Here is a 27,169-nt window from a genome sequence, read left to right as displayed (position 1 = left end):
ACAGACACAGTTAGTTACAGTTAGTGATTAGGAAGAAAGTATAAAGTATGCAATAATCAGTGATTTAGTATTAAAATTTGATAGTATTGGAAAGTATATTAGAAGAATATTGGTTGGATATTGGAAGAAATTAAAAATTATATTATGGTTGGAGATTAGTATAAATCAACTTATAATAATTATATAGTGATTGGATATTGGTGTATTAAAAAGAAGAATAAATATAAATGCTATTAAGAAGAAAAATATTTTAAATTGGTGGAAGCTGATAATTAGAAAAAGTAATTTCACAAAAACAAGGTAACCGAAGCTGAGAACGAAGACATTGAGTGGTGATTAAAATCTATATAGTGGAGAACAGTTTCATTTAGGCATTCAGTGACAGAAAGGTACAAAATTTTGTTAATATAATTTAGTTAGTGTCATAACAATTTCAATTTTAAAGATAGTTTGTTTAAAATTTACATTGTCTATATAATTTAATTAGTTTCATAAGAATTTCAATTTAAAGATAGTTTATTTTAAATTTTACATTGGTTATGTTAGATATATATATATATATATATATATATATATATATATATATATATATATGTGTTTCATAATAGATATAATAAAGATAATTTCAAAAAGTGCTTACAAACTAATTCTTTGAGAACCGCGATAAAAACCCTATATATATATATATATATATATATATATATATATATATATATATATATATATATATATATATATATATATATATTATTAAAAAACACTCATTGCTCATTAAAAAATCATTCACAAATAATACATCATCACAATTTGGCGCCCACCGCGGTGGCTCTCAATTTAAAAGAATTAGTTTGAGAAGATAAGTGCTCTCATATAATTAAATTAACTTTCATTAGAAAGAAAAAAAATTATAGATTTTATTTTAATTATATTTGAACAAATAAAGTCTCAAAATGTCTCAAGGAAAGAAAGGTACAAGATTAATTGATGGATTCGACCGTTACTTGATGGAAATTCATTTTATGTAACAATGAAACACTGAAAACTTTGTTTTCAAAACTTCCACAAAATTTATTTTAAATTCTTATCACTACAGCTGTTTCGGCTAATTGCCTTTCTCAAGTGAAAGGCAATTAGCCGAAACAGCTGTAGTGATAAGAATTTAAAATAAATTTTGTGGAAGTTTTGAAAACAAAGTTTTCAGTGTTTTATTGTTACACAAAGGTACAAGAAGCAAAAATAATGAAGAAGATGTGGAAGTAGAAATACAACCTGCACAAGAGGAGATTGTAGTTCAAGTTCCACAAGATTCTGTAGAAATGAATCCAGAAAGAGAGGAAAATGTCAATATGGCAGCTTTGATGTCATTAATGATGCAGATGAACAAGACAATGGAAGATAATTCAAAACAAATCAAAGAAGACATGAAAAAAATGGAAGAGAAAATGGAAGAGAATACGAAAAAAATGGAAGAGAATTTAAAAGAAGTCAAAGAAGACAAGAAAAAAATGGAACAGAAATTGGAAGAGAATTATAGAAAATTAGAAAAGAAAATAGAAGATAATAATAATAAAATTGTAAAACAAATAGAAAAACAAATGGATAAAAAACTTGAAGCTGCAGAGAAAAAAGTAGCAAATGAAATAAAAAATATACGGAATGACTACAAGAAAAGGATAGAAAATCAGAGGACAGAAGTAAAGATGATTATTCAAGATAATAAGATAGATATAGAACAGAAAATAGAGTTGCAGAAATGTAACTTAGAAGTAAAAATTAACGAAGACAGGAGAAACACAGAAGAAAAATTAGACGATATACAACAAAATACCCAAATAAATAGTAATCAAATAAGAAATATGGAACAGAGAATAGATGATATTTCACAAATGAGAGACATAGGGAGACCTTACTTAAATTTAACAAATGAGACTGGGATTAAATTCTCTGGTAATATAAAAAATCTGCATCCTAGAGTATACATAAATAGTTTAAAACATAAATTAAGATTAGTGAATAATATTAATGATATTAAAGATTATATTAGAATGACACTAAGTGATAATGCAGCAAATTGGTTTGCCAGTATTGAAAATGATTTAGATAATTTTCAAACATTTGAAAATAAATTTTTAAATTATTATTGGGGTGAATTAGAGCAAGCCAAGTTTAGAGAAATTCTATATTTTGGAAAGTATAATCACAATTTAAAATCAAATATGGTAGATTACGCGTTAAAACTGATAACGGTTGCAAAATATTTAGAACCACCACTTAGAGAGGATGAAACAGTCTTAAATGTATCTAGACATTTTGATGCTGATGTTGTGCAAACAGTAACCGTACAAAATATTCAAACAATAGAGAGTTTTATTAATTTTATTCAAAGAATACAAAGAGGTAATATGACAAGTAATAATAACAACAATAGAAAAAACAATAATAACTTTCAATATAATAAGAATAATTATCAACAATATAGACAATCATATAATAATAATAGATATGGTGATAATTTACAACATTTTAATAATAATAACAATAATCAAACTAGACAGAATTTTAATAACAATACTAGTTATAATAGACAAAATTTTAATAACAATACTAATTATAATAGACAAGATTTTAACAATAGAAGAAATACAGAGCGACCTAACTACAACAGACAGGTAAATTATGTACGAAGGAATAGAAGCTGCGAAGACAGGGAACGAAATAGTACAAGGCAAGAAAATGTGAGTAGAAGTCATAGTAGGGAAAGACATAGGACATCAGATCCAAGTGGTCAGATACAATCTGACAATTCTAACAATTAAAATTTTGTTCAGTAAACTTTCTGAATTACAAGTTGGGCCATTGCTATTATGAAAAACCTTCTGAATTTATTTCTTTAGATGAAGATAAAATTATTGAATCTATTAATTTAATTTATATAAATGCTTTGGCCAAAAATAAAATGATTAAAATTATGATAGATACTGGTTCAGAAAGTACTTTAGTCTCGGAGAATTTTATTTTTAATACATTAAAACTATCAGATATAATAAAGATTCCAAAAATTAAAATTGTTGGTGCAAATAATAAAAAGTTGGGTGAAATTAATAAACTAGCCAATTTTAAAATTGATATTCTTAATAAAGAAATTAATATGCAAGGATTTGTTTTCAAGGATTTATGTGTTGATATATTAATGGGAAATGATGAATTGGAAAAGAAGAAAGTAAAGATAGATTTTGAAGAAAAAATGGTAACTTTGGAAGGGCAAATAATTAAATTTATGCAGAAAGATGAGGTGGAAGAAGGAATAAGAGTTGATAGGATATTGTTAAAAGAAAGTAATAATGTTTATAAAGAAGAAATGTATTTTGATGATAGGGAAATGTCCCAAAAGAATGTAAAGAATAATAGTAGTGAATATTTAAGGAATGGAAATTTTAAGCAGATGGATGCCTACGAGGTGGAGTGCGTAAAATTGGAAGCAAGGAATAATGAGTACATAATGAAGAATAATTTTATTTGTAAAGAAGAATATGTGATAAAAGTTAATTGCCCTGAAGAATATAAATCAATAGTCGTTTCCATATTGCAGCAACACAAGGGACTTGTCAATAAAGAAAATAGAATTGCACAAAATTATATCCATAGTATAAAAGTTAAAGAAGAAAAAGATTTTAAAACAAAATCATACTCAATACCACATAAATACAGAGAAGAAGTAAACAGAATGATTAATAATATGTTAGAAGATGGAATCATTGAGAAGGCAGATATACGTTTTATAAACCCTATAGTAGTAGTACGTAAAAGATCAGGTGAAATCAGGTTATGTTTGGATGCAAGGAATATTAACAAGATTACTGAAAAGCAATTTGAAGCACCAATGAGTATAGATGGAATACTAGGAAGAATTACAGGAATGTCATTTTTCACTAAAATCGATTTACAGCATAGTTTCTGGTTAATACCTCTAGAAAGAAAACGTAGACAGTATACGGGATTTCAGATAGATGGAGTAGTATATCAATTTAAAGTAGTACCATTTGGACTTCAATCATCTTGCAGTGCTCTATGTAGATGTCTTCATGATATTTTGGATCAATATGAACAATTTGTAATTCAGTACATTGATGATATATTAATTTTTTCTAAAACGGCTGAAGATCATGAGAAACACCTAAAAATTATAATCAACAGATTAGACAAAGTTGGACTAAAAATAAATCAAGAAAAATGTACAGTTTTTCAAAAAGAAGTAATTTATCTAGGTTATAAACTTAACACTAAGGGAATCGCAATGGATCCAGAACGAACACAGGTCATTCAGGAATATAAAACACCACACAATTTAAGAACTTTAAGAGGATTTATTGGAATAATTAATTATTATAAAAGGATGATACCAGATCTAAGTATAAAAGAAATTCCATTACTTGAACTGCTGAGGAAAGGTGTAAAATGGAGATGGGATCAGAGAAGAGAACTAGCATTCCAAGAAATCAAAAACATTTTTCTGTCAAATTTAAGAATATACCATCCTGACTACACAAAACCATTCATATTAAGAACAGATGCATCCATAGCGAGATTATCGGGAGTATTATTACAAATACATGATGAGGTCGAATACCCAATACAATTCATTTCAAGAATTACAAAACCACATGAAAAGGGTTACTCAGTTTCAGAATTAGAACTAGCAAGTATCATACACTGTGTCACAAAATTAAGATTTTATTTGTTGGGTAATGAATTTACTATAGAAACAGATCACCAAGCCTTAACATCTATATTAAATAACAAATATGGAAACAGTAGAGTACATCGGTGGAGTCTAATACTGAGTGAATACTGCTTTGAAATCAAATACATTTCTGGAAAATCCAACATAGTGGCAGATGCTTTATCAAGGTTAGAAAATACATCACAAAAAGGGCAGCGAACAATAAAAATTGGATTAAATCAGTTAGTAGAAAGCACTGGATTATATTCTAAAGAAGAAATTATAAGAGATCAGATCAATTTGAGTGAAAAACAAAAAGTCCTTAAGAAAGATGGAGTTTATTATAAAATAATAAATGGCATAGAAGTATATGCAATAACTAGAACTTTGGCAATGAAAATATTGAAAAATTTACATAACAATTACATGCATATTGGTTCAAGAAAGCTATGGATGCTATTTAGGGACAATTATTTTGCAAAGAATGACATAAGTATAGCAAAAGAAATTACTACCCAATACCAAATATGTCAAATAAACAAAGAAAAGAATTTCAAAAACCAGAACACATATAGATCTAATGTTGTATATGAAAAACTAAGTACAGTTTCCATGGATTTCATCTCAAATTTAGTTCCAAGTCCAACAGGAAAAAAGCATATACTAGTGATAGTTGATTTATATACAAAATGTATTAAACTATATCCCTGCTCCAGAACAAATGTTAAAACATTGAAATTATATATTATTCAATTTTTCGAAGAAATAGGACCATTTAGAAATTGCATAATAGATAATGCTACATATTTTAACAACCAAAAATTTCGGGCATTTTTTGAGAAAAAGGGAATCAACATTCATTTTACAAGTATCAGACATCCTCAGGCAAATCCTGCAGAAAGATATATTAAAGAAGTTATAAAATATTTAAGGATAGTATGCCAGGATCAACATGAAACGTGGCAGCAACATATACCACAAGTCGAATATTTTTTAAATAATACACATAATTTAAATACAGAGGAAGTACCAGAATATTTCATGTTTGGCCATATAGGAAACAGAAAATGGATTAGTGAATATAATCAGGATATGTTAGAACAAGCAATGCAGAAAGTGAATAACCGAATTAGGAGGAAAGCTGAAAAATATATCAGAAGACAAAATTAAAAAATAAAAAAACCAATCACATTTCAAAAAGGATACCAAGTGTTAATTTGTTCACTTAGAAAGAGTAATGCTGGAGAAAACCGTTGTAAGAAATTACAACCAATGTTTGAAGGTCCATACAGAATTGAAAATCAGAATGGACTAAATAGTTATGTGTTGATAGATGCAGATAATAGACTAAGAGGCATGTTTCATATCAATGACATTTTTAAATATTATGAAGAGAATGAATAATGTTTTCATACTTTTAACACTAATAATAACAACACTAACAGCTTACTGATAGATCCATTTCATAGATAGATGGTAGATTTCTTTGTTGTGAATCAATTTGACATCATATTTATTGATTTTATCCATATGGAAATTGTTGGTACCCTAAAAATCATAATTTGGGGTTAGATACAGAATTGATTGTGTAAATGTCTTTTTAAAGATAATATGATAAAGTGTAAAACTTACCAATTCATATGGATGAAAGCCTTTTGAATGGAAATAATTCCTAGATTTTGTCTATAAATAAACATAACACAATATAGACACTTAGATTATCTTTATTCATTGTAAAATGTAAACACAAAAACTTCCATTTGACATGACAGTTTGACATAGACAGATAACAGGGATGTATTTAATAGAACAATTTAAAAAAAAATAATAAGAAATTAAATTAGTTAATTTATTATATTTACTGGTATGTGGATAAGAAAATTAATATTTAAAAAAATAATAAGTAAATTATTTATTTTAAAATTAATTTTGGGGTATTGAAATGATATAGAATATAGGAGAAAGAAAAATAGTGATTAAAAATAATTTATAAGTTACACACTAGATAATATTAGATATAAAAAGTATTTGGTTATTTTAATAAGTTATATACTAGGGAATATTATAAAAATTATTTATGTGAGGGCATTTTTAAGAAATTAGCATATAATAAGTGTAAAAAGTTTTTTTTTAATAATTATAATATTGTAAATATATTTAAGTGAGCCATGTGCAAATGCAACCAGATATACATACTCTGAAAGTGACAGACATTTAAATAATAATTACGAATATAAAGTGGGGTTATTTGTTAATTTGAAATGTTTAGTTTACATATAGTTACGGATTTGAAATAGTGTAGTTTATTAATTTAGGTTGTTTAAATTTACACATAAGTTTATATTCTGATCTGAAAAGCCTAAATGTCAATAGAAAAGTAAAGAATTCTCTAGAATACAGAATTTAACCTTTGTTTACGGTAGAACCTTCTCGAATATGGTTATGTCTGTGGATCGAAGATATACTTTTTCGAGAACATCATATAGAGGAAATAGAACAATTCGAATAGGATTTCTTGCCAGATGGTTCTGGAACATTGAAAAGGTATAAATACTCGGTGATTTGGATTCAAAAGTGTCAGTCAGCAGGTCAGTCAGTCAGTAAGCAGTCAGACAATTGGTTATTAAGAAGACAGACACAGTTAGTTACAGTTAGTGATTAGGAAGAAAGTATAAAGTATGCAATAATCAGTGATTTAGTATTAAAATTTGATAGTATTGGAAAGTATATTAGAAGAATATTGGTTGGATATTGGAAGAAATTAAAAATTATATTATGATTGGAGATTAGTATAAATCAACTTATAATAATTATATGGTGATTGGATATTGGTGTATTAAAAAGAAGAATAAATATAAATGCTATTAAGAAGAAAAATATTTTAAATTGGTGGAAGCTGATAATTAGAAAAAGTAATTTCACAAAAACAAGGTAACCGAAGCTGAGAACGAAGACATTGAGTGGTGATTAAAATCTATATAGTGGAGAACAGTTTCATTTAGGCATTCAGTGACAGAAAGGTACAAAATTTTGTTAATATAATTTAGTTAGTGTCATAACAATTTCAATTTTAAAGATAGTTTGTTTAAAATTTACATTGGCTATGTTAAATATATATGTGTGCTTCATAATAGATATAATAAAGATAATTTCAAAAAGTGCTTACAAACTAATTCTTTGAGAACCGCGATAAAAATCGCGGTATTATATATATATATATATATATATATATATATATATATATATATATATATATATATATATATATATATATATATATATATATATATATATATATATATATATATATATAATAGCACCTCATTTTTAGCTGACAAGCATGCGAAAATTATTATTTCTGGTCCTCAATTTACCTTTTAGTTTTAAACAATGATCTGTGACTGACCCCGTGCGATACAAATTATTTTCAAGGAATTTATAGGAAGTCTACGTTCAACAATTTCATGACATGTTCAGTTTTGTGAAAGCGTCTATGTTAGGGAGATTAAAGGAGCACACACGAGTTTTTCAGGGATTTTGGTTGAAAATTGATTCATAGTTTATTTTTATTGTGTAATAATAGGTGTATCGTCTATATAATAGAAGTTCTAGTATCTATCGGTATGGATCGTTCGTTTGTGTAAATGTTATACAGTGTAGGTGCCTTTATGCTACCCCAAGCGAGACCGTTCTTCATCTGCTATTCTTACCATTGAGTGATACAAAAAATATTCTATTGTGTAGGCATACGCAGACAATATAAGTAAGTTTGTTATCTAAGGGGATAGCATATAGTTTTTGGAGAAATATTCTGTAATTTAAGGTGTCGTAAGCGGCATTTAGATTGAAAAATACCACCCCTGATACCCGATATTTTTCGTACCCGTCTTTGATTTAGTATTTGTGATGTACGTGATCTTCCCTGTTTACAGCCACTTTTGTCTTTTAATTTAAGTTTTTCTTCTAATATCGGTGATATCATATTAACGATATTGTGCAAAAGTATTTTGAATAGCTGACAAAATAAAGATATTAAGCGATAGTTTTTGTGGTCGTTGGAGTGTTTGCCAGGCTTAAGCAAGGTAACAACTTTGGCTTGTCTCTATCCTTTGAGTATCTCCTAATTTGAATACAGTTGTTCATCATCTGGATAAGTCATTGTAGTGTTTTTGGTCCAGATTTCGTAATAAGCTTTGTGCTCAGATCCTCAAGGTCGGTAGTTGTGTTATTTTTCATTAAATATGTAGATGGTGGATCCAAGCTCCACATCGTTAAAAGGTTCTCTCAGCTGACTGGTTTTGACCTTTCTTACTTTCCGACAGAAATAGTATGTCTATATCTATAATGTGGTTTTCAGCGATCAGCTATATACCAAACACCCTAGGTTAGTCCCTATATGTGTTTCCTGTACTAGAAATTAGTCAGATTCGTGTTAACTCATATGTCTGATAAATTTAAGTAAAGTAAAGTTTCTTGATTTTTAGATATACCCTTAACAGTTATAGACATATGTTATTAGAATAGTTGGTCCTAAAAAGGACCAATTTGACAAAATCATATTAAAGGGGTGACTGAAGAATTAGCCGATTAATTAATTAATCATTACCCGATGCGGTATCACCCGATATGACCGATTGCGGTGGTCTTATTAGTACTCCAATCTTCCTAAAGGCTCGTTCTTTAAACCCCATAAGTAATGCGTAATCTTTTTATTAAAAATTTAAATTTTACATGCCGTGTATTACGTTTTGACGATATGTCGAATCAGATTTGTATAGTAATAATATTAGGTTCTAAAGAGCCTCTTTGTGGAAAATAAATAAGTTTGTAATATCGGTCGCAACTCATATATAGATAATAAAAAAATATACAATTAAAATAAGTGTAAATAATTTCAACTACATACATCGGCGCCACTGTTCAGGTGATGGGTTTATCACATATATCAAAGTTTACATTTGAATTCAATGTTCTATTTACGTATCTTAAAGTAGAAAAAGACATGTTTATGCTTTTATTTTTTTAAATCTATTCTGTGTTCTTTCTAGAGTTCCGTCTTTTTTGAACGACCTGTGTTCTTTTTTCAATTGGGCACTTGTCCAAAGCTATGACAAATACTCTGTCCTCTGCTATTCTACATTAATATGACTGATTTATTTTATCCTTCTTGCAACTATTTTAATGTTTATCCTGTGTATCTTCTTCTTCTTCTACTTTTTCTTTTTATATGGACATAACTCTGTCTGTTTTTCAATGTGCCTCCAGTAAGTTGCCTTTCCATCGTTTTCGTGGTCTTCCTACTGATCGTCTGCCTATGGGTTAACCGTCTCTTGCCGTCTTTATTGTTTTATTTGTTGTCATTCGGCTTATATGATAGTTCCGTTCTACTCTTCTATTTCTTAACCAGTTCTTGATGTTCTTCACCTTGCATCTACGTCGTATATCTGTACTTCTAGCTCTGTCCCATAGTGTCTTACCATCAATTTTTCTAAGTGTTTTCATCTCTGCTGTTTCACATGCTTTTTGTCCTCTCTGTATCAGGTCTTGTTTCTGCCGCGTATGTCATTATTGGTCTGATGACTGTTTTGTAAATTCTGCATTTCGTTTCTTTTCCGATATTTTTATTTCTTTATAATGTTTCATTTAGGCAGCCTGTGGCTCTGTTTGCTCTATTCACTGGATCTTTCACTTCAGTTTCGAGCTTTCCCTAGCTAGATAATGTGATGCCTAGATATTTAAGCTCCAACCCTTGTTCTATTATCTGACCTTTTAGCTCCAATTAACATCTTAGTAAATTTGCTGTTGTAACCATGCATTTTGTCTCTTTTGGGGAAATTAACATGTTAAATTTTCTGGCGGTTATATGAAATTAGAGCAGCGTACGTTGTAAATCATCTTCACTTTGAAAGAGTAGTATTGCGTCGTCTGCACAGCAGATTATTATTATATTATATATTATTTGTTTTTCTTCCATTTGGTATCCTTTTTTAGTTCATACTTTTTTATTATTTCATCCATAATCAGGTTAAATAATAGGGGACTCAGGGAATATTCCTGTCTCATCCCATTGTCAGCTTCAATAGGGTCGGTCTTGCGTACAATAAGTGGATAACGTTTTTTAATTTGTGTATCTTCTGTATATCAGTATTTCTTCTGTGTATTAAAAGTTAAATTTTGGTTATTATTTCTTAAAATTCTCTTAACGTGTTTATTAATTGTCTTGTTTCATGTGTATCAAGATATGTGTATCATGATAGATTGTAATGCATATTTCATTTAATGTAATTAAAGTGCTCTTTGCGTTTGCCAATTACTATCTCACTTCCTCAGTGATAGGTCTTTTTTTCCTCATCAATAACCTTATCCTCGCGCGATACAGCTATTTTAACCCTCTATAGCCCCGTGTGTACTCAAGGTAACAAAGGAGTTTTTGATGCAGAAAACTTTTTTAAAACAATTTCCGACTCTAAGATGCCCTCTGTTAATTTCAGGCAACATTTGGTTATACATTTTAATACACTCTATGAACCTATGACGAAACCTATATGGAAATGTTTAACAGTATGTCAAATGGACATGGCTGCCTTATTAGTTTGTATTTTCGATAGTGATTTATTGTTATAAATTGTGTACAATTTATATAAAAATATATACCGAGGCATTATATCAGCATTTATATATTGATTACCGTTGAAACTTGTTTATTTTATTGTGTTGTTTCAGTACTGTGATAAAAAACAGGTATGTTCCTTTGAATCCACACTGGACCATATTATTTTAAATTATTTTTTTAGGATGGATACAAAAACGTTCTACGGGAAAAGCAGTAAATATCCGAGGAATCCAAAGACTCTGACTTTGACAGTGATAATAAGAGAGTGATAATGAATTTTCCATAGGTACTCAGATATCAATCGATCCAGGATCAAATAAAATGGAAAATGAAGACGATTTGTACGAAGCAAATTTAGACCAGCTCAAATAGTTGACACTATATCTAGGAATCGCTGGGAAGAAATAGAAACTAAAATTCATTTCAATAATAACGAAAATATGCTCAACAATAATGATAAGTTATACAAAATTAGACCATTCATCAACGGTCCATTTCAAAATTTTCAGAGTATTCCAATGAGTGAAAAATTGTGTATTGATGAACAAATGATACCATTCAAAGGGGCACATTCTTTAAAACAATATATGAAGAATAAACCCAAAAAATGGGGATACAAGGCATTTGTTTTGCGTGATAGCAATGGTATTGTTTATAACTGGGAATTATATACAGGAACTGTTGAACATTCTCTTCATTTACCTAATGTAGACACCAGCGGTAATGTAGTAATAAGATTGTGTGAGATAGTCGAACCAAACAAATACTATAAAGTATATTTTGACAACTGGTTTAATAGCATTCAGTTGCAGATTGAAATGGAAAAACGTGGACTGCAATGTTTGGGAACTGTTCGTCCCAACAGACTGCCTAATTGCCATTTTTCTGATGACAAGACTATGAAGAAACAGGGTAGAGGTACTGTAGAAGAAAAGCACGCTACAGTAGATGGCATAAGAGTACCAGCGTTAAAGTGGTACGATAATAAACCGGTTCATTTGCTTAGTACATTTGTTGGTTCTGAGCCTACTTCGTTAGTCAAGAGATGGGATAAGAAACAAAAATCAAGAATTATTGTATGCTGTCCAAATTCAGTGCAATTTTATAATAAATTTATGAGAGGTGTCGATCTTATGGATTCACTAATTGCTCTTTACCGAACAGACATAAAATCTAAAAAGTGGTATCTAAAAATATTTTTTCACCTTCTGTATTTAGCTGTTGTTAACAGCTGGTTGTTATATCGTCGTGATTGCGATTACTTTGAAAGAAAAATCAGTTGCCTTTGTTACAGTTTAAGTCCCACTTATGTAGCGTACTGTTAGCAAGAACTGACCAGATCAAAAACAAAGGACGTCCCAGGCTCAGTGAAATTGAGAACGAAATTGTAAAAAAACGGAAGAGAGGACCTACTGCTATTGTACCACCGAAGGAAGTTAGGCTTGACCAAACCTTCGACTGGCCCATATTTTCAAAAAAAGGGAAGATGCAAAAAACCAGGATGCTGTAATATTTCTAAAGTAATGTGCGATAAATGTAAAGTTGCTTTATCTTTTACAACTACAAATATTTGTTTTTTTGATTGGCATAATAAATAAGTATATAACTTAATTCGTTAGTTTTTGCTGCCCACAGTTGCCTGAGGGCAATACTCCCAAAACTCCCCCCAAACAAAATTTAAAAAATCTAAAAAAAATACTAGTTGTAAATGGATGGATATTTGAGCACATATACAAATTAAAACATTTTCTCTTAAGTTTACAAAAAAAGTCGGGCAATAGAGGGCTAAGATATTTATATTTCACTATATGCTCTATCATTTGGTTTTCATTTTAAATTAGCACCTATGACGAAATTTATAATATCTAAGATCTAGTGCTTTCATATGAAACTGGAATAAAACACTTGGTAGATAATATTTATTCGTTTTGAGTACACTTTTTTTAGAACCTAGTATATAAAAGAATACATATTTGTCTGTTCAGTGTTTTCCAAGTCTATAAAACATAAACAGGCTTAAATATTAGATTATACATTTATTAAGAATGTTCAATTTCTAAATTGAAGATTTTAATATTTAAAAATATGAATAGGTTTTTACATTTTATTTGACGTTTTAATCTTTTAATTGAAGTTCATTTTTCGAAAAACTATAAAATTGTGAGAACAAATTGCTATGTAAAAGTACAAGGCACTATTCTCATGCTGTGAGCTTTGCTGCTCTGTTACTTTTATAACGCTTAAACTATTTTTAATTTATTGTCAATATTTTTGAGGCGGGTTTCCTTAAATGACCATTTTTAAGGTTAGTACGTTTGATTAAATGAAATTGACATTAATTTGATAGTTTCCATTTTATTAGTACTGATGGTATATGACTAGCATCTGTTGGTTCTATATATTAATTTGAACGTGGAATTAAGAGCACTCTCTTGTTAGTAATTTCAGTGTAAATTGTGACTAAACCAGAAATAACCCATAATATTCTCCCCGTGTGATCTTAGTATTTCCGTTGATTGAATAGTATAGGGTATCCAATATTTTAATCAACGGTATGTCAGAGTTTTATTAATTTTTATATATATTTGCAAAATAAAGAAGAAAGTTCAGTACAGGCAGTTAAACAGCTGATCTGTCAATTTAGAAGTAAGAGCAAGTACCAACTTGCTGAAAAGCATACCATACACAAAAGGGGTAATAAAATGTACTGCACAAACTATAGCGATATAAGCTATATATAAGCTATATATCTATTAATTATTAGGATATATAGAATTTTTTTTGATACACCTGGAACGATTGAGTGAATAGGTGAACTATCAAATAGGAGACTATTAGTGTGGAATTAGAAAAACTAATAAATCGTTGATCAATTATTCACTATTAGGCAGTTAATGAGAAATGTTGGGAATACAAAAAAAAAACATCAAGGAGTAATATACAAGTTAAGACTTCAAGGAAAACTGTCGACTTATTTTCAAATGTACTGCAAAGTTATTTAAAAAATGTGACCGAATTAGCGTAACACCTGTTTTGAAAACTAAATATTATGAGACGAATTGGGGATATTATATTACACAAACTAAACCGCTTGCCTACAAAAAATATCACGAAAATACGATACGGTGAGAAAGACTAATGACTTTACAGCTAATTGCCACATAAGTATCAATGTAACTATAGCTCACAAAATGGGTTCAATTACATTGCAATTTTTAAATTTTTCGTGATAAAATGAAGTGATTGATTCTTGTTTTGAAAAGGTAAGTTGTTTTTTATTTTTGTATTCCTATCATCTGATATTGTAATATCAACAACATTTTTTATAATATATTCTAAAATAACGAAATTACTAATAACGAACAAAAGTTTTATTAATTTCTTGTTAATATAATTATGTAGAAATTTAGATTTTTATCTTGTTCTTACTATAGTACTAAAGCACAAATGTAGTCATAGTCTACCGTATTTTTTTCATAGTGGTCATAGTTTTTAATTGTAGTATAGCTTATGTGTTTATAATAACTAGCGCATAGAAAATAATAAAATTTTGTACCCTGTGCTTTATGTTTATTATCCTTTATTGTATTGGAACATCTAGAAGTATAGCAATACATTTTAATTGTTGAACAAAAGAGAAAATAAAAACACTTTTTGTGGTGTGCCACTTAACTATACACAAAATCGTACACAAATAGTCAAATGGTAGTAAAAGTCGATATAGGCCGCCAGACGGCAGAGGCATCGCCGCGCTCGATGTCTATACTATGAAATGTTTTTCATGCAGTTTTCGGATCAGATTTTTCAAAACATCAAATTACATCTTCTTTTTGCCTTTCTTTATTTAGGCTAACCGCTACTGTTTTTTTCTTCAGCGTTTCTTCTTAATCTACATTAATGTTATATTACAATTATTTCTGGAATGAGCTATAATTTTTCTCAAATAACCATTTTGTGTGGTTTAGTCGCCTTAAGGTTTAGCATGCTTTGTCAGATGCTCTTTAAAGTCCCTTTTAATATTAATATCGTTTGAGAAATTTTTCCGAGATACTTATATTTCGTTTTGATTTTCAATCTTCTTTTAATGTTAGTTTAAATGGTCTAGTAGTGTGTTCGTACAGTTCAGTTATAAGCAAAATTAGGTGTTGTTGTACACCTAATTCTTTTAGTATCAGTCATAAGTGTATCCATTTGACTGTGGAACGCTTTACGATAGTCTATAAAACAAACCCATAGTGGGATATTGAATTTCCTAGACTTTATACTTTTCTTGGACTTTTATTATAATAGTTTTAAAATTAAATGTTTAGTGAAAATCTCTACGCGACTTTAATGCATTAAATATTTTAATTAAAAATCGACATATCTATTGAAATTAGACAGTAAAAAAGTATGTTATTAAAGATTGATTTATAAATGATTGTAGTTTAAATTCAACTACGCTATGAAACAAATATTGCATGTCATAAACTGCAGTAATCCAAAAATTATAAAGATCTCCCTGTTGTTTGAGTTTTCTTTAATTAATAGGGTAACAAACATTATAATCCTACCGAAGGGGCCTCTAATTTCATAAACTGTTACACGATTACTCTATCCGATCTACGTACATTTATGAACTAAATGTTTTAGTGACAATGCCTTTTAATAAAAAATACTAATTAATAAAAATGAAAACTTAACTTTTCCAAGTTTATAATAGACACTTTCTTATGTTTAAAAATATATAAAATAAGTAATATAAATTACCGCCTTGTTTATTAAAACTAAAAAGTAAAATAAAGTTATGTGTCGGTTAACAATTTATATTTAACTACATTAGCCAAATAATCCTGAAATTCCTTCATGACTAAATGGATGGATATTTAAATAAATTTCAAGTGTTAAAATGTACCTGCTGTAAAATTTGAAAATCTACTACTAATACAATTATTGGCAACATCTCAGGAGTTTAGAAATGTACGCAACATGGTAAATACGGATCCCAAAAATGGTTTATCCTATTGTGGAGTCCACTTAATGCTACATGTTGGTCGGAGTCTACATAAAGCGCTACTTAGATAATAATATACACGGTGTATATTCTACTGGAGTTAGTATAATACCGTTTTAGAACGGAGCTTACATTAACCGCTAGATGTATATATATATATATATATATATATATATATATATATATATATATATATATATATATATATATATATAGATCTAGCGGTTATTGAGGGCTCCGCACTAAAACGGTATTATACGAACTCTTAGGAGAATATACACCGTGTATATTATTAGGCATATAAGTAGGCTCCGTAATACGTTAAAACATTTTTGGGATCCGTATACACCTTTTAGGATACAAAACTAAGCTCCTGCAGTGTTGCCAATAATTTTATTAGTCGTAGATTTTCAAATTTTACAGCAGGTACATTGTGGAACTTGAAATTTATTTAAATATTCATCAATTTAGGCATCGAGGAATTTCATAGATACTTGGCTAATGTAGTTAAAAATTTTATAATATAAATTGTTAACCGACATATAACCTTATATTACTTTTATGTTTAATAAGCAAGGTGGAAAGAAGTAGTACTCTTAATATTTGTTACTACATAAAATTATAGAAAACTCTGTACAGCAGGGAGATCTTAGTAACTTTTCGATTGCTACAGTTTATGACGTGCAATATTTGTTTCATAAATTAATAAAATTTAAATCACAATAATTTATAAATCACTCTTAAAATTATAATTTTTACTGTCTAATTTCAATATGTCGATTTTTAAGTCTAGGGAATCCAATATCTCACTATACATTGGATACACATGAACAGACGGAGACACTTATGGCAGATAAAAGAAGTAGGCATACCACAACACCTAATTTAGCTTATAACTGCACTGTACAAATACACTACTTGAACATTTAACGCAACATTAAAAGCAGATTGAAAGTCAAATGAGAGATTAAGTTGTAGCGTTATAACTGCTACATTGCCTGCTTTCTTTCTTATGTTAATATATTTCGTTAATTCTATTCTCCAATTTCCATATCTTCTGTCATAATTCATATTCTTCTATATCCTCCATTGTATCTCTTATTTTTCTATATATTTTCTCAGATATAGTTTGTATCAGAATTATGTCGTTACTTAATTGATTCATTATTCTCTTTTCATTTTTACTGGTATTTGGTATAAAAACCAGTTGGCGTCAAAATCTATCTTCTTTATATATATATATATATATATATATATATATATATATATATATATATATATATATATATATATATATTTCAGTATCTACCTTTCCTATTTTCTTAATAATCATCATTTTTATCTTTTACTCAAGTTTCTAAAGAATGAATTTTATTTTCATCTCTATTTCTGTTACTTTGGAACGAGAGGTGCCATCTTTATTCTCTGTTTAGTTTAATGCTAGTGACAAAGACTCCTTTTTGTTGACATTTCCCCCTTCCCGTTCGATACAAAAGTCGATATAATGGCTTTTATTTCTAAAAATGTGGATTTTCTGGGTCAATTTATATTAACATCCAGAAGACCAACCGGCCTGAGAATGGCACTATCATTCCAATAGGAGAGTTGACTCCAGGGCAAGAAAATCCACAACTAACAACATGGCTTGCTAACAACCATAGCAGAAAAGACCAGGATAAAACCTAGGATTTGGTGACAAGCATTTTTCCTTACTATAATGTAACACTGTAGCAAGAAGTCAAATAATTTTTATTTAAATTCAATATAATATTTAAACATGTATTTTTCTGCCCTTTTTGTTTAATATTTTAATAAACATGTGTTAATTTAACTGTGTATTGTTTCTTCTTTTTACTTGTTTGCGTGTGTTGCTCTAGAGTAGGCCATATTCACGTCCTGAGTGAGCTAGCCAGGGAGTGTTTCGTATAACGTCTAATGTAGCAATTTTGCAATTGATACATTAGGGGTTATGACGTTAAAAATTGGTCCCAACGGGAAACGATTTGTCACTCCAACGTTGTTAGTGATGTTAGTCGGATTGTAGCAGCAAACTAAGGTTTGCGGTTACAAGTTGACAACAGCAGCTCAACGTTGGGATATTACAAATTGAGCCTGGAAGGATTACAAATTGGCACCCAATGAATGTTCGTTGGAACGTTACAAATTGGTGCCTAACGTTACAAATTGGCGCCCAACGTGGGCACGTAACGTGGCACCACGTAAAAATGAAAAGAGAATAATGAATCAATTAAGTAACGACATAATTCTGATACAATCTATATCTGAGAAAATATATAGAAAAATAAGAGATACAATGGAGGATATAGAAGAATATGAATTATGACAGAAGATATGGAAATTGGAGAATAGAATTAACGAAATATATTAACATAAGAAAGAAAGCAGGCAATGTAGCAGTTATAACGCTACACACTTCCACCACCCAGTAGAAAAATTTCTAAAGTACCTTGAGAAATTTTTCTCATCACTAAACTCATTATATGTTATGATCATCAAAATAATAATAAAGGTAATCTTTACCAAATATTAAAGTTATCTAGATACCTAGATATAGGTATAATAACTTGTAAGTTTAGGTACTATTATTTAAACAAAATAAAGTGAAAATGGTTAACTTGTGATAAGATATAAAAATTAATATACTTATATTAACCTAAGTCAAAAAAAAAATAAATGACTATCACCCAACGAATTATAGTATCCGTTAAACTAAAATTTTAACTACATAATTATAAACTATGTATTACAGTATTGTAATACTATATACACTAAATGACTTTAGAGTGAGCACTCTGGGTATTATTTCATCCCCAACGAATTATAGTATTCGTCACACTAAAATTGTAAGGTAAATAATCCTATGCTATACCTTATAGCAATTCCTTACAAGGCTTTAGAGTTAATACTCAGGATAATATTTTATCCCAACGAATTATAGTATTCGTCACACTAAAATTATGAGGCAAATATTTATGTGCTATACATTGTAGCAGCATGTAACAGGGCTTTAGAGTTAATACTCAGGGAAATATTTTATCCCAACGAATTATAGTATTCGTCACACTAAAATTGGTCGTAGACCAAGAGGGAGAAAAGCTACGTTAAGGGTTATCCGCAATCTTTGGTACTGTACATCGATTATACACTGGGCCGATTGAAATCATGTTGGTATGAACGCAGTAGCTCATAATCCATGGTTAAACCTCGAAAGCGCTCCTCAGAGACGACAGTCCTGTGTACTATGAACCCCCCGACGCCATACCCTAAAGACAACCTTACCATTAAAGGAAGATCCAGTGGTATAAATGTACATCTCCACCACAGTTCGGTCCCATATATATGTAATTACATAAATATCATACAAAAACAACTAATATGGGGACGATGTATCTATCACTCATGGAGATAAACATCGTTAGAAAGACATTCTTTCAAGAATGTTAGTTCTTAAGGGAAGCTAATTTTAAACCAAGGTAATTATGATATTAGCAATATCACTAGATATGCATATAATCATTAAGTTATAAAAGATAAGATATCATAATCATCAGTAATGCAGTAGGTATATAAATCCAAATATTAGTTATCATAATACTAATCTAGATTTTAGTTGCATATATTGCATAAGATAGTATGAGTAGAACATTATACGCAGTTAAGAAAGATAAGGTAAACATCAAAATATAAAAGAAATAAGTAAAAATTTAGTAAGACCAATCTAGACATCTATTAAGTATAAAATTTACACAAGATGAAAAGAAAACTGCACAAAATTATACTCAGTTGAACTGAAGAAGAAAAATTAGTCATAAATATACTTTGATTTAAATCCAAACGTTATGCACCTGTTAGAATAATAAAGTAATCTATACAGAAAAATTGTACAGACCAAAGTTATACAAGAGGGTATAAAAAACAAAACCTTTCCATTGTCATTTCAAAGAGACACAACCCTACACCAGATTTCTAAATAGTAGTATGCATAAGGTTAAATCTACCTTGTAAATGCAATAAAAAAATTTCATTAAAATATAACACTCAAGAAAAAGAAAATTCATTGTAGTTATGCATTGATGAGGGCAATCATTGTGAACTAAATCAGAGAAACTTATTATGACTAAACTTCAATAGACAGTATGGTCTGGAAACAATTACATTGTTTATTAAAGATAAGAAGATAATGAGAATGAATTCTCGGCATATTGCATATGCATATTTATGGACTAAGGCAAGTCAATAAAACAGCAAATTGACATTAAGCTAGTATAAGATAAAGTAATTTTTGTACCAAATAGTATCAAAAATTAAAGGTAGGTAAATATCAAGAATATTTTCGTGGCTCAGAAACATCCGACAATGGACAGGGCTAAATTTTGAACAGCTAATAAGAACAGCTGAAGATAGAGAAGATTTTAAAATTGTAGTAGCCAACCTCCATTGAGGAGAGGGCACTTTAAGAAGAAGAAGAAATATCAAGATAATTAAGTAACACAAGTAATTTTGATTGTCAGATAAAGATAAGTATATTCTTCACAATACCTAGTAAGTCAAAGTTCTACACAAAAGACATTAAAGATACTGCATAAAATTTGGCTTACTTATGATAAAGGAAAATAAAAAGCAAAGATAAGTTGTGGTAATATCATATAAAATTGCTATAACACTAAACACTATCCAGGATCTACACAAAAGAAATAGAACTAGAACTGCATAAATATAGACGTATGTATTTAAAATGTTAAAGACAATTCAAATGCAATCAAAAACTTCAAAGCTTCATAATCTTACACCAGAGGTTTCTATAAAAGAAGATATATGCATAAGATTACTTTCACTCCAAAAGATAAAGAATTATGCCTAACGCAACACCCCTATCGGGTGTTGCGTTAGGCATAATCGAGTAGCGGGTGGGTACTTTTCACGATCCCGGTGGAAACAGACCTACTTCAGGGATTAGCGAGCCTGCCCACGCTAGCTCATGATATTCCACCATCCCACACCGTGGAATCTCATGTCCCATAACCTTTATCCTACACCCTCCATATGTATCCCTCCTAGTCCTCAACCCTGGTGAAGGGCAGCAGCGATCACCAGTACCAACACAAGGCGCAAAAGAAATTATCTTGGACCGGCTTGTTATTGGAATTCCACAGGCATGACTAGGACAGTTTGAATGGCTGTGGTACTGCGGTGTTGAAAGTAACGGGATACCACAACACTACCTTTTCCCCAGGATAACTCATCTCATTATGGCAGAACAAAACAAAACAATGGCCCTCAGTCCCGGGCAGGCCTTAGATGGTCAGAGGGTGCGAAGAATCTCCCGGTGCCAAATAGATGATATCCAACGAATTTCAACATGGAATGTTAATAGTCTTTACGAACCAGGAAAACTACACAACCTTATAAAGGAAATGAATCGGCTGAAAATAAATATAATGGGAGTCAGTGAAGTCCGATGGACTGGATCTGGACAGTTTACGAAAGATAAAATTACTATGTATTACTCGTGTAGTGACCCAACAGATAGACATCACCGACATGGAGTGGCTATTGCTCTTGACAAGAAGACCAGTAAATCGGTGACAGATTTCGTTCCAATTTCCGAACGAGTCATGTTGATCAAAATGACAGGCAAACCAGTAAACATAAATGTGACACAAGCATATGCACCAACAGCAGATAAGTCAGAAGAAGAAATAACTAAGTTCTATAAAGATCTGGAAAAAGCAATAAGACTAACAAAGAAAGAGGACATAAACATAATAATGGGTGACTTTAACGCCAAGGTGGGCAAAGGAAGATATGAAGACATAATTGGAGAGTACGGCCTTGGAGTTAGAAATGAAAGAGGCGACCTGCTGTGTGAATTCTGCCAGGAAAACGGTTTTGTCGTCATGAACACATGGTTTCAGCTCCCACCTCGTAAGTTATATACTTGGAAATCACCAGGAGACCGTCCAAATCGAATAATTAGAAACCAAATTGACTACGTTTTAATAAACAGAAGATTTCGTAACGCTATCAAAAGAATCGCAGCATATCCAGGTGCTGATATTGCATCCGATCATAATCCGCTAATAGCAGATGTGAGGTTAAAACTAGCAAAAATTAAGAGAACAAATACAAACACCAGCACGCCTATAAATACAAGAGAACTGATGAGAGACGAAAATCTGAAGAAGAGTTATGCAAATCAAATTAATGAAAGAATGCGAATAATAGAACAAAATGATGATATCGAAGAGATGGTCAATGATATTAAAGGAACGATTCTGGCAGTAAACAGGGAAGTTAAAACACAGATCAGGAAGAGAAAGCATAACGAATGGATGACGGACGAAATTATGGATCTAATGGAAAAGCGAAGGCAACATAAACAACAACGTTATCAAGACAAATACAAACAGATACACAAAGAAATTCGCCAGAAAATTAAGAAAGCAAAAGAACGTTGGATGGTGGAAAGGTGCAACGAAATAGAACAATTGCAGGAAAAGGGAGATAGTTTTGGACTACATAAGAAGATCAAAGAAATATCGAATATACACAAAAGCCACCACAGAACAAGAATACGCAACGACAGAAACGAATACATAGAGTCAGAAGAGGAGATAGCAATGGCGTGGAAAGAATACGCAGAAAGACTTTTTAATGACGAAAGACCAACACAACCAACGCGCAAACTTCCTTCCGAAAACTTATCAGGGCCATCAATAATGCGAAGTGAAATAGAATATGCAGTTAGAACCACAAAGATGCATAAAGCAACAGGTCCAGATGAAATTAATATAGAAGCAATAACACTACTAGACGAGGAGAATATCGAAATCTTGGTAAAGCTGTTCAATAGAATTTATGATACTGGTTACATTCCGCGAGAATGGCTGCAGTCATCCTTTGTGATGATCCCAAAAACAGCTAATGCCACAAAATGCAATGAACACCGCTTAATCAGTTTAATGAGTCACTTGCTGAAACTCTTCCTTAGAATATTACACTCAAGAATGTACAAGATACTAGAAGAACTTAGCGGGTCAACACAATTCGGTTTTAAGGGAGGACTAGGAACAAGAGAGGCAATTTTATGTTTGAACACTTTAATACAAAACTGTTTAGATCAACGAAAAGATGTCTACCTCACCTTCATCGACTACGAGAAGGCATTTGACAATGTTAAACATGATATCATGATGGAACTACTACATAGGGCCAACATTGACCAGAAGGAGATCAGAATTATTCAGAATCTATACTGGAACCAAATGGCAAAGGTGAGGATTGATCAAGACCAATATACGGATGAATTTGAAATCCGGAAAGGTGTCCGCCAAGGCTGCATACTCTCTCCGATGCTTTTTAATTTATATGTTGAAAATATATTTGCGGAAGCATTAGAAGACACGGAATTAGGCATTAAGGTGAACGGCATACCAATTAGCAACCTACGCTATGCGGACGATACAGTGATTATAACTGATAAATTGGAAGATCAGCAGTTATTACTTGATAGGGTGAATAGCATAGGTAAAAAATATGGTCTCAAAATCAACATTTTGAAAACGAAATATATGGTCATTAGCAGAAACCCTCCAGAAAACCCGATAATATGCATAGGTGACGATCGCATAAAACGCGTGAAAACTTTTAAATACCTTGGCACCACAATCAATGACCAATCGGATCCACAACAAGAGATAAAAACCCGAATACAAATGGCAAGACAAGCTTTTATGAAATTCAGACCGCTCCTATGTAATCAAAACCTAAATTTCGAAATACGCTACAGAATGGTCAAGTGCTACATATGGTCCATCTTGCTTTATGGCATGGAAACGTGGACTTTGAAAAAAACATCTATCAACAAACTTGAAGCATTTGAAATGTGGTCATTAAGAAGAATGATGCGCATACCTTGGGTGGATAGAGTTCGAAACGATGACGTCCTTAACAGAGCCGGCGTGGAAAGAGAACTCTTTAAATTAATTAAAAAACGCAAGATTGGTTACCTTGGGCACATATTGAGAGGAGCAAAATATGAAATACCACAGTTAATCCTACAAGGGAAGATCGAAGGTAGGAGAGGAGCCGGCCGCAAACAATTATCCTGGTTAAGAAATATTAAAGAATGGACAGGAATACACAATACAGGCGAGCTGTGTCACGCCGCCAAGAACAGAATTCTAGTAATGAGATAGTCGCCTACGCACTTTGGTGTATGGCATGTTAAGAAGAAGAACAACACCCCTAATGGGTAAATGAAAAATATTAACGCCCTTGTTAATAGTTTTCCTGCAGTGACCTCAAGTCCCGCGAAGATAAATCATCCTAGGCAATTTTTATGTGCTTGTCCGAACAAATCTCCCACTCTCCCACATCTCCCAAATATTTGAACCCACTCAACGGAAAAACAAGACACTTGCACTAAGTATGAAAATTAGACATAAGTTATTACCGCAATAGTTTTAATAACACCATAAAGGTAATACAAGTAGCTAACTTGCAAAGGTAAGAGATAATGTGTTATTAAACGAAGATAAAGATAAGTAAATAACAATCAAACTTGTGAAAGGTAGTAGATAAATTTTCTAGCAAAGGTTCTCATAACTAAATATTTTATTGAAAAGTCCATAAATAACGAAGATATTTGTTAACGCAGGTAATAAAAATATGTATAAGCTTAACAAAAGAGATAAGAAGATAGTTTAAAATATATGCAATACAAGATATATGTAAGTTTAAATTACACTTAAAGGTAAGATATAATAGTATAACTGCAAGTTTTACTCAAAAGATATATTTTTAATATGCATTACTGATTTTCATCGTCACTAGAATCAGTGACATCTAATTTGATATCCCTGACATGAAAATTTCCAAGATCATTTCCATCTAGATCCTTTAAATTGTAGACTAATTTAGACAAAACTTTATTGACAATACAGGGGACAAATTTTGGCGCTAGTTTTGCAGAGAAATCATCGACAGCTTTTGATAGGACAAAATTTTTCTTCCAGACTTTATCACCAACGTGATATTTGACATCACGTCTACGAAGGTTATACCTGCTAGAATTCGTCGCATAAGAGTGACGTATTCTCTTTTGCACTTCTTTGAAAATAGAAGACATATTTTCTAGTGGTCTTGGGTCGAATAGCTTGTTATTAATATTAATGACATTGCTTGCTTTGTCTTCTATTGCACCAAAGAAGGAACCGTCCAAAGGGATATTTCTGGCAAAAGTTAGAAACGAAGGACTAAATTGTGTAACTTCGTGTTTGGCTAGGCGAATAGCCTGGGCAATCTTAAAGATTTCTTTGTCCCAATCTTTATGATTATCATGTATAAAAGAACGAATAGCTGTTACGATAGTTTTGTTAACTCTCTCAGTAGGATTTATTTGAGGAAAATATCTCGCATTATACCAAATTTTTTGTACTTTATATTTATTCATTAAATTTTTGAAATCATTGGAAACGAACTGTTTCCCATTATCAACTGCGAAAATTTGTGGTACCCCAAAGATAAGAAAAACTTGATTTTCAATAAATGAAACAATAGCTGTAGAGGTAGCATTTGCCATTGGATGGACAAAAATAAATTTCGTGAACCAGTCGACAACAACTAAAAGAAAACGATTTCCATTTTTAGATCTAGGATAAGGACCTAATAAGTCAGCAGATAAAAACTGAAATGGAAAATTAATATCTCTGTACTTTCCCATTAAACCAGCAGGAGGTACATTTCCTGGTTTACTAGCAGCACAGATTTTGCACTTACTGATATAGTTTGCGACATAAAGTCTCATTCTAGGCCAGTAATACAATTCCGTGATTCTAGAGAGCGTTTTATATACTCCTAGGTGAGCAGCTGTAGGATCATCATGAAAGAGTTTCAAAATATCTTTTCTGTGAGGAGACGGAACGAAAATTTTCCATTCTGGGGAAGGATCTGAAAACTTATTCCTTGAAAAGATATGCTTGTAAAGAACATTACCATGAACTTTAAAAGCAGGAAATTGATCTGGATTATTTTGTACTTTTTGTACCATATTATCATACCAAGTATCTGTTTTAAGATTAGATAAATCTAAAAGAGAAATTTCAGGATTTTGTTCAGGTATTCTAGAAAGGGAATCAGCCACAACATTTAAAGAACCACTACGGTGAATGACAGTGAACTTGTGACAGGATAGTTTCATTATCCATCTGGCAATTCTAGGAGAAGGGTTTTTCATGGAATATAACCACTGTAAGGATGAGTGATCAGTAATCACAGTGAAGTTTTCACTTCCTTCAATATAACACCTAAATTTTTCAATAGATAATAAAATAGCCAGCAGTTCTTTCTCAGTAGTAGTGTATTTACGTTGAGCTTTAGAGAGAGTTTTACTAAAGAAAGCTATAGGATGCTCTAAACCATCTTCTTTTTGAAATAATACACTCCCAACACCAGTGTCACTTGCATCACAAGTAAGATAAAAATGCTTGTCAAAGTCTGGACTAGCAAGAACAGGAGCAGATGTTAGTGCCTGTTTAATCTGACTGAAAGCTAAGTTAGCTTCTGGAGTCCAAACAATAGACTGTCCTTTCTTGTTACCCTTGAGTAAATCAGAAATGGGAGTACAAATGGATGCAAAATTATTCAAAAATCGACGGTAATAACCTATCAATCCGATAAGTCTACGAATTTGAGTAGTAGTTTTTGGAACTGGATATTCCAAAATAGCTTCTACTTTAGCTGGGTCAGTTCTTAACCCTTGTTGATCTACAACAAAACCAAGAAATTTAAGAAAAGGTCTACAAAACTGACACTTTTCAAA

General features: G+C 30.9%; 1 protein-coding gene across 8 annotated transcripts in view; it reads right to left on the bottom strand.

Annotated features, from left to right (window-relative positions):
• Positions 1 to 27,169, bottom strand: part of LOC140451284 (angiomotin-like protein 1) — an 880,806-nt gene that overhangs the window by 225,328 nt on the left and 628,309 nt on the right. The window contains exons 13-14 of one of the 8 annotated variants that reach the window (XM_072545041.1): positions 6,353 to 6,403; positions 6,152 to 6,268 (exon numbers count right to left, since the gene is read on the bottom strand). The exons of 6 other annotated variants lie outside the window; for them this stretch is intronic. In XM_072545041.1, the coding sequence (XP_072401142.1) occupies positions 6,167 to 6,268; positions 6,353 to 6,403 (153 nt within the window). In that variant the 3' untranslated portion in view covers positions 6,152 to 6,166. Of the gene's footprint in view, positions 1 to 6,151; positions 6,269 to 6,352; positions 6,404 to 27,169 lie in introns of those variants that run through there. One more of the 8 variants, XM_072545045.1, reaches the window with a different exon arrangement.

This window comes from Diabrotica undecimpunctata, chromosome 1 (assembly GCF_040954645.1).
Source record: "Diabrotica undecimpunctata isolate CICGRU chromosome 1, icDiaUnde3, whole genome shotgun sequence".
NCBI classification, from domain to species: Eukaryota; Metazoa; Arthropoda; class Insecta; order Coleoptera; family Chrysomelidae; genus Diabrotica; species Diabrotica undecimpunctata.
Note: the sequence above shows the minus strand (reverse complement) of the source record. Positions and strands in the feature narration are given on the sequence as shown.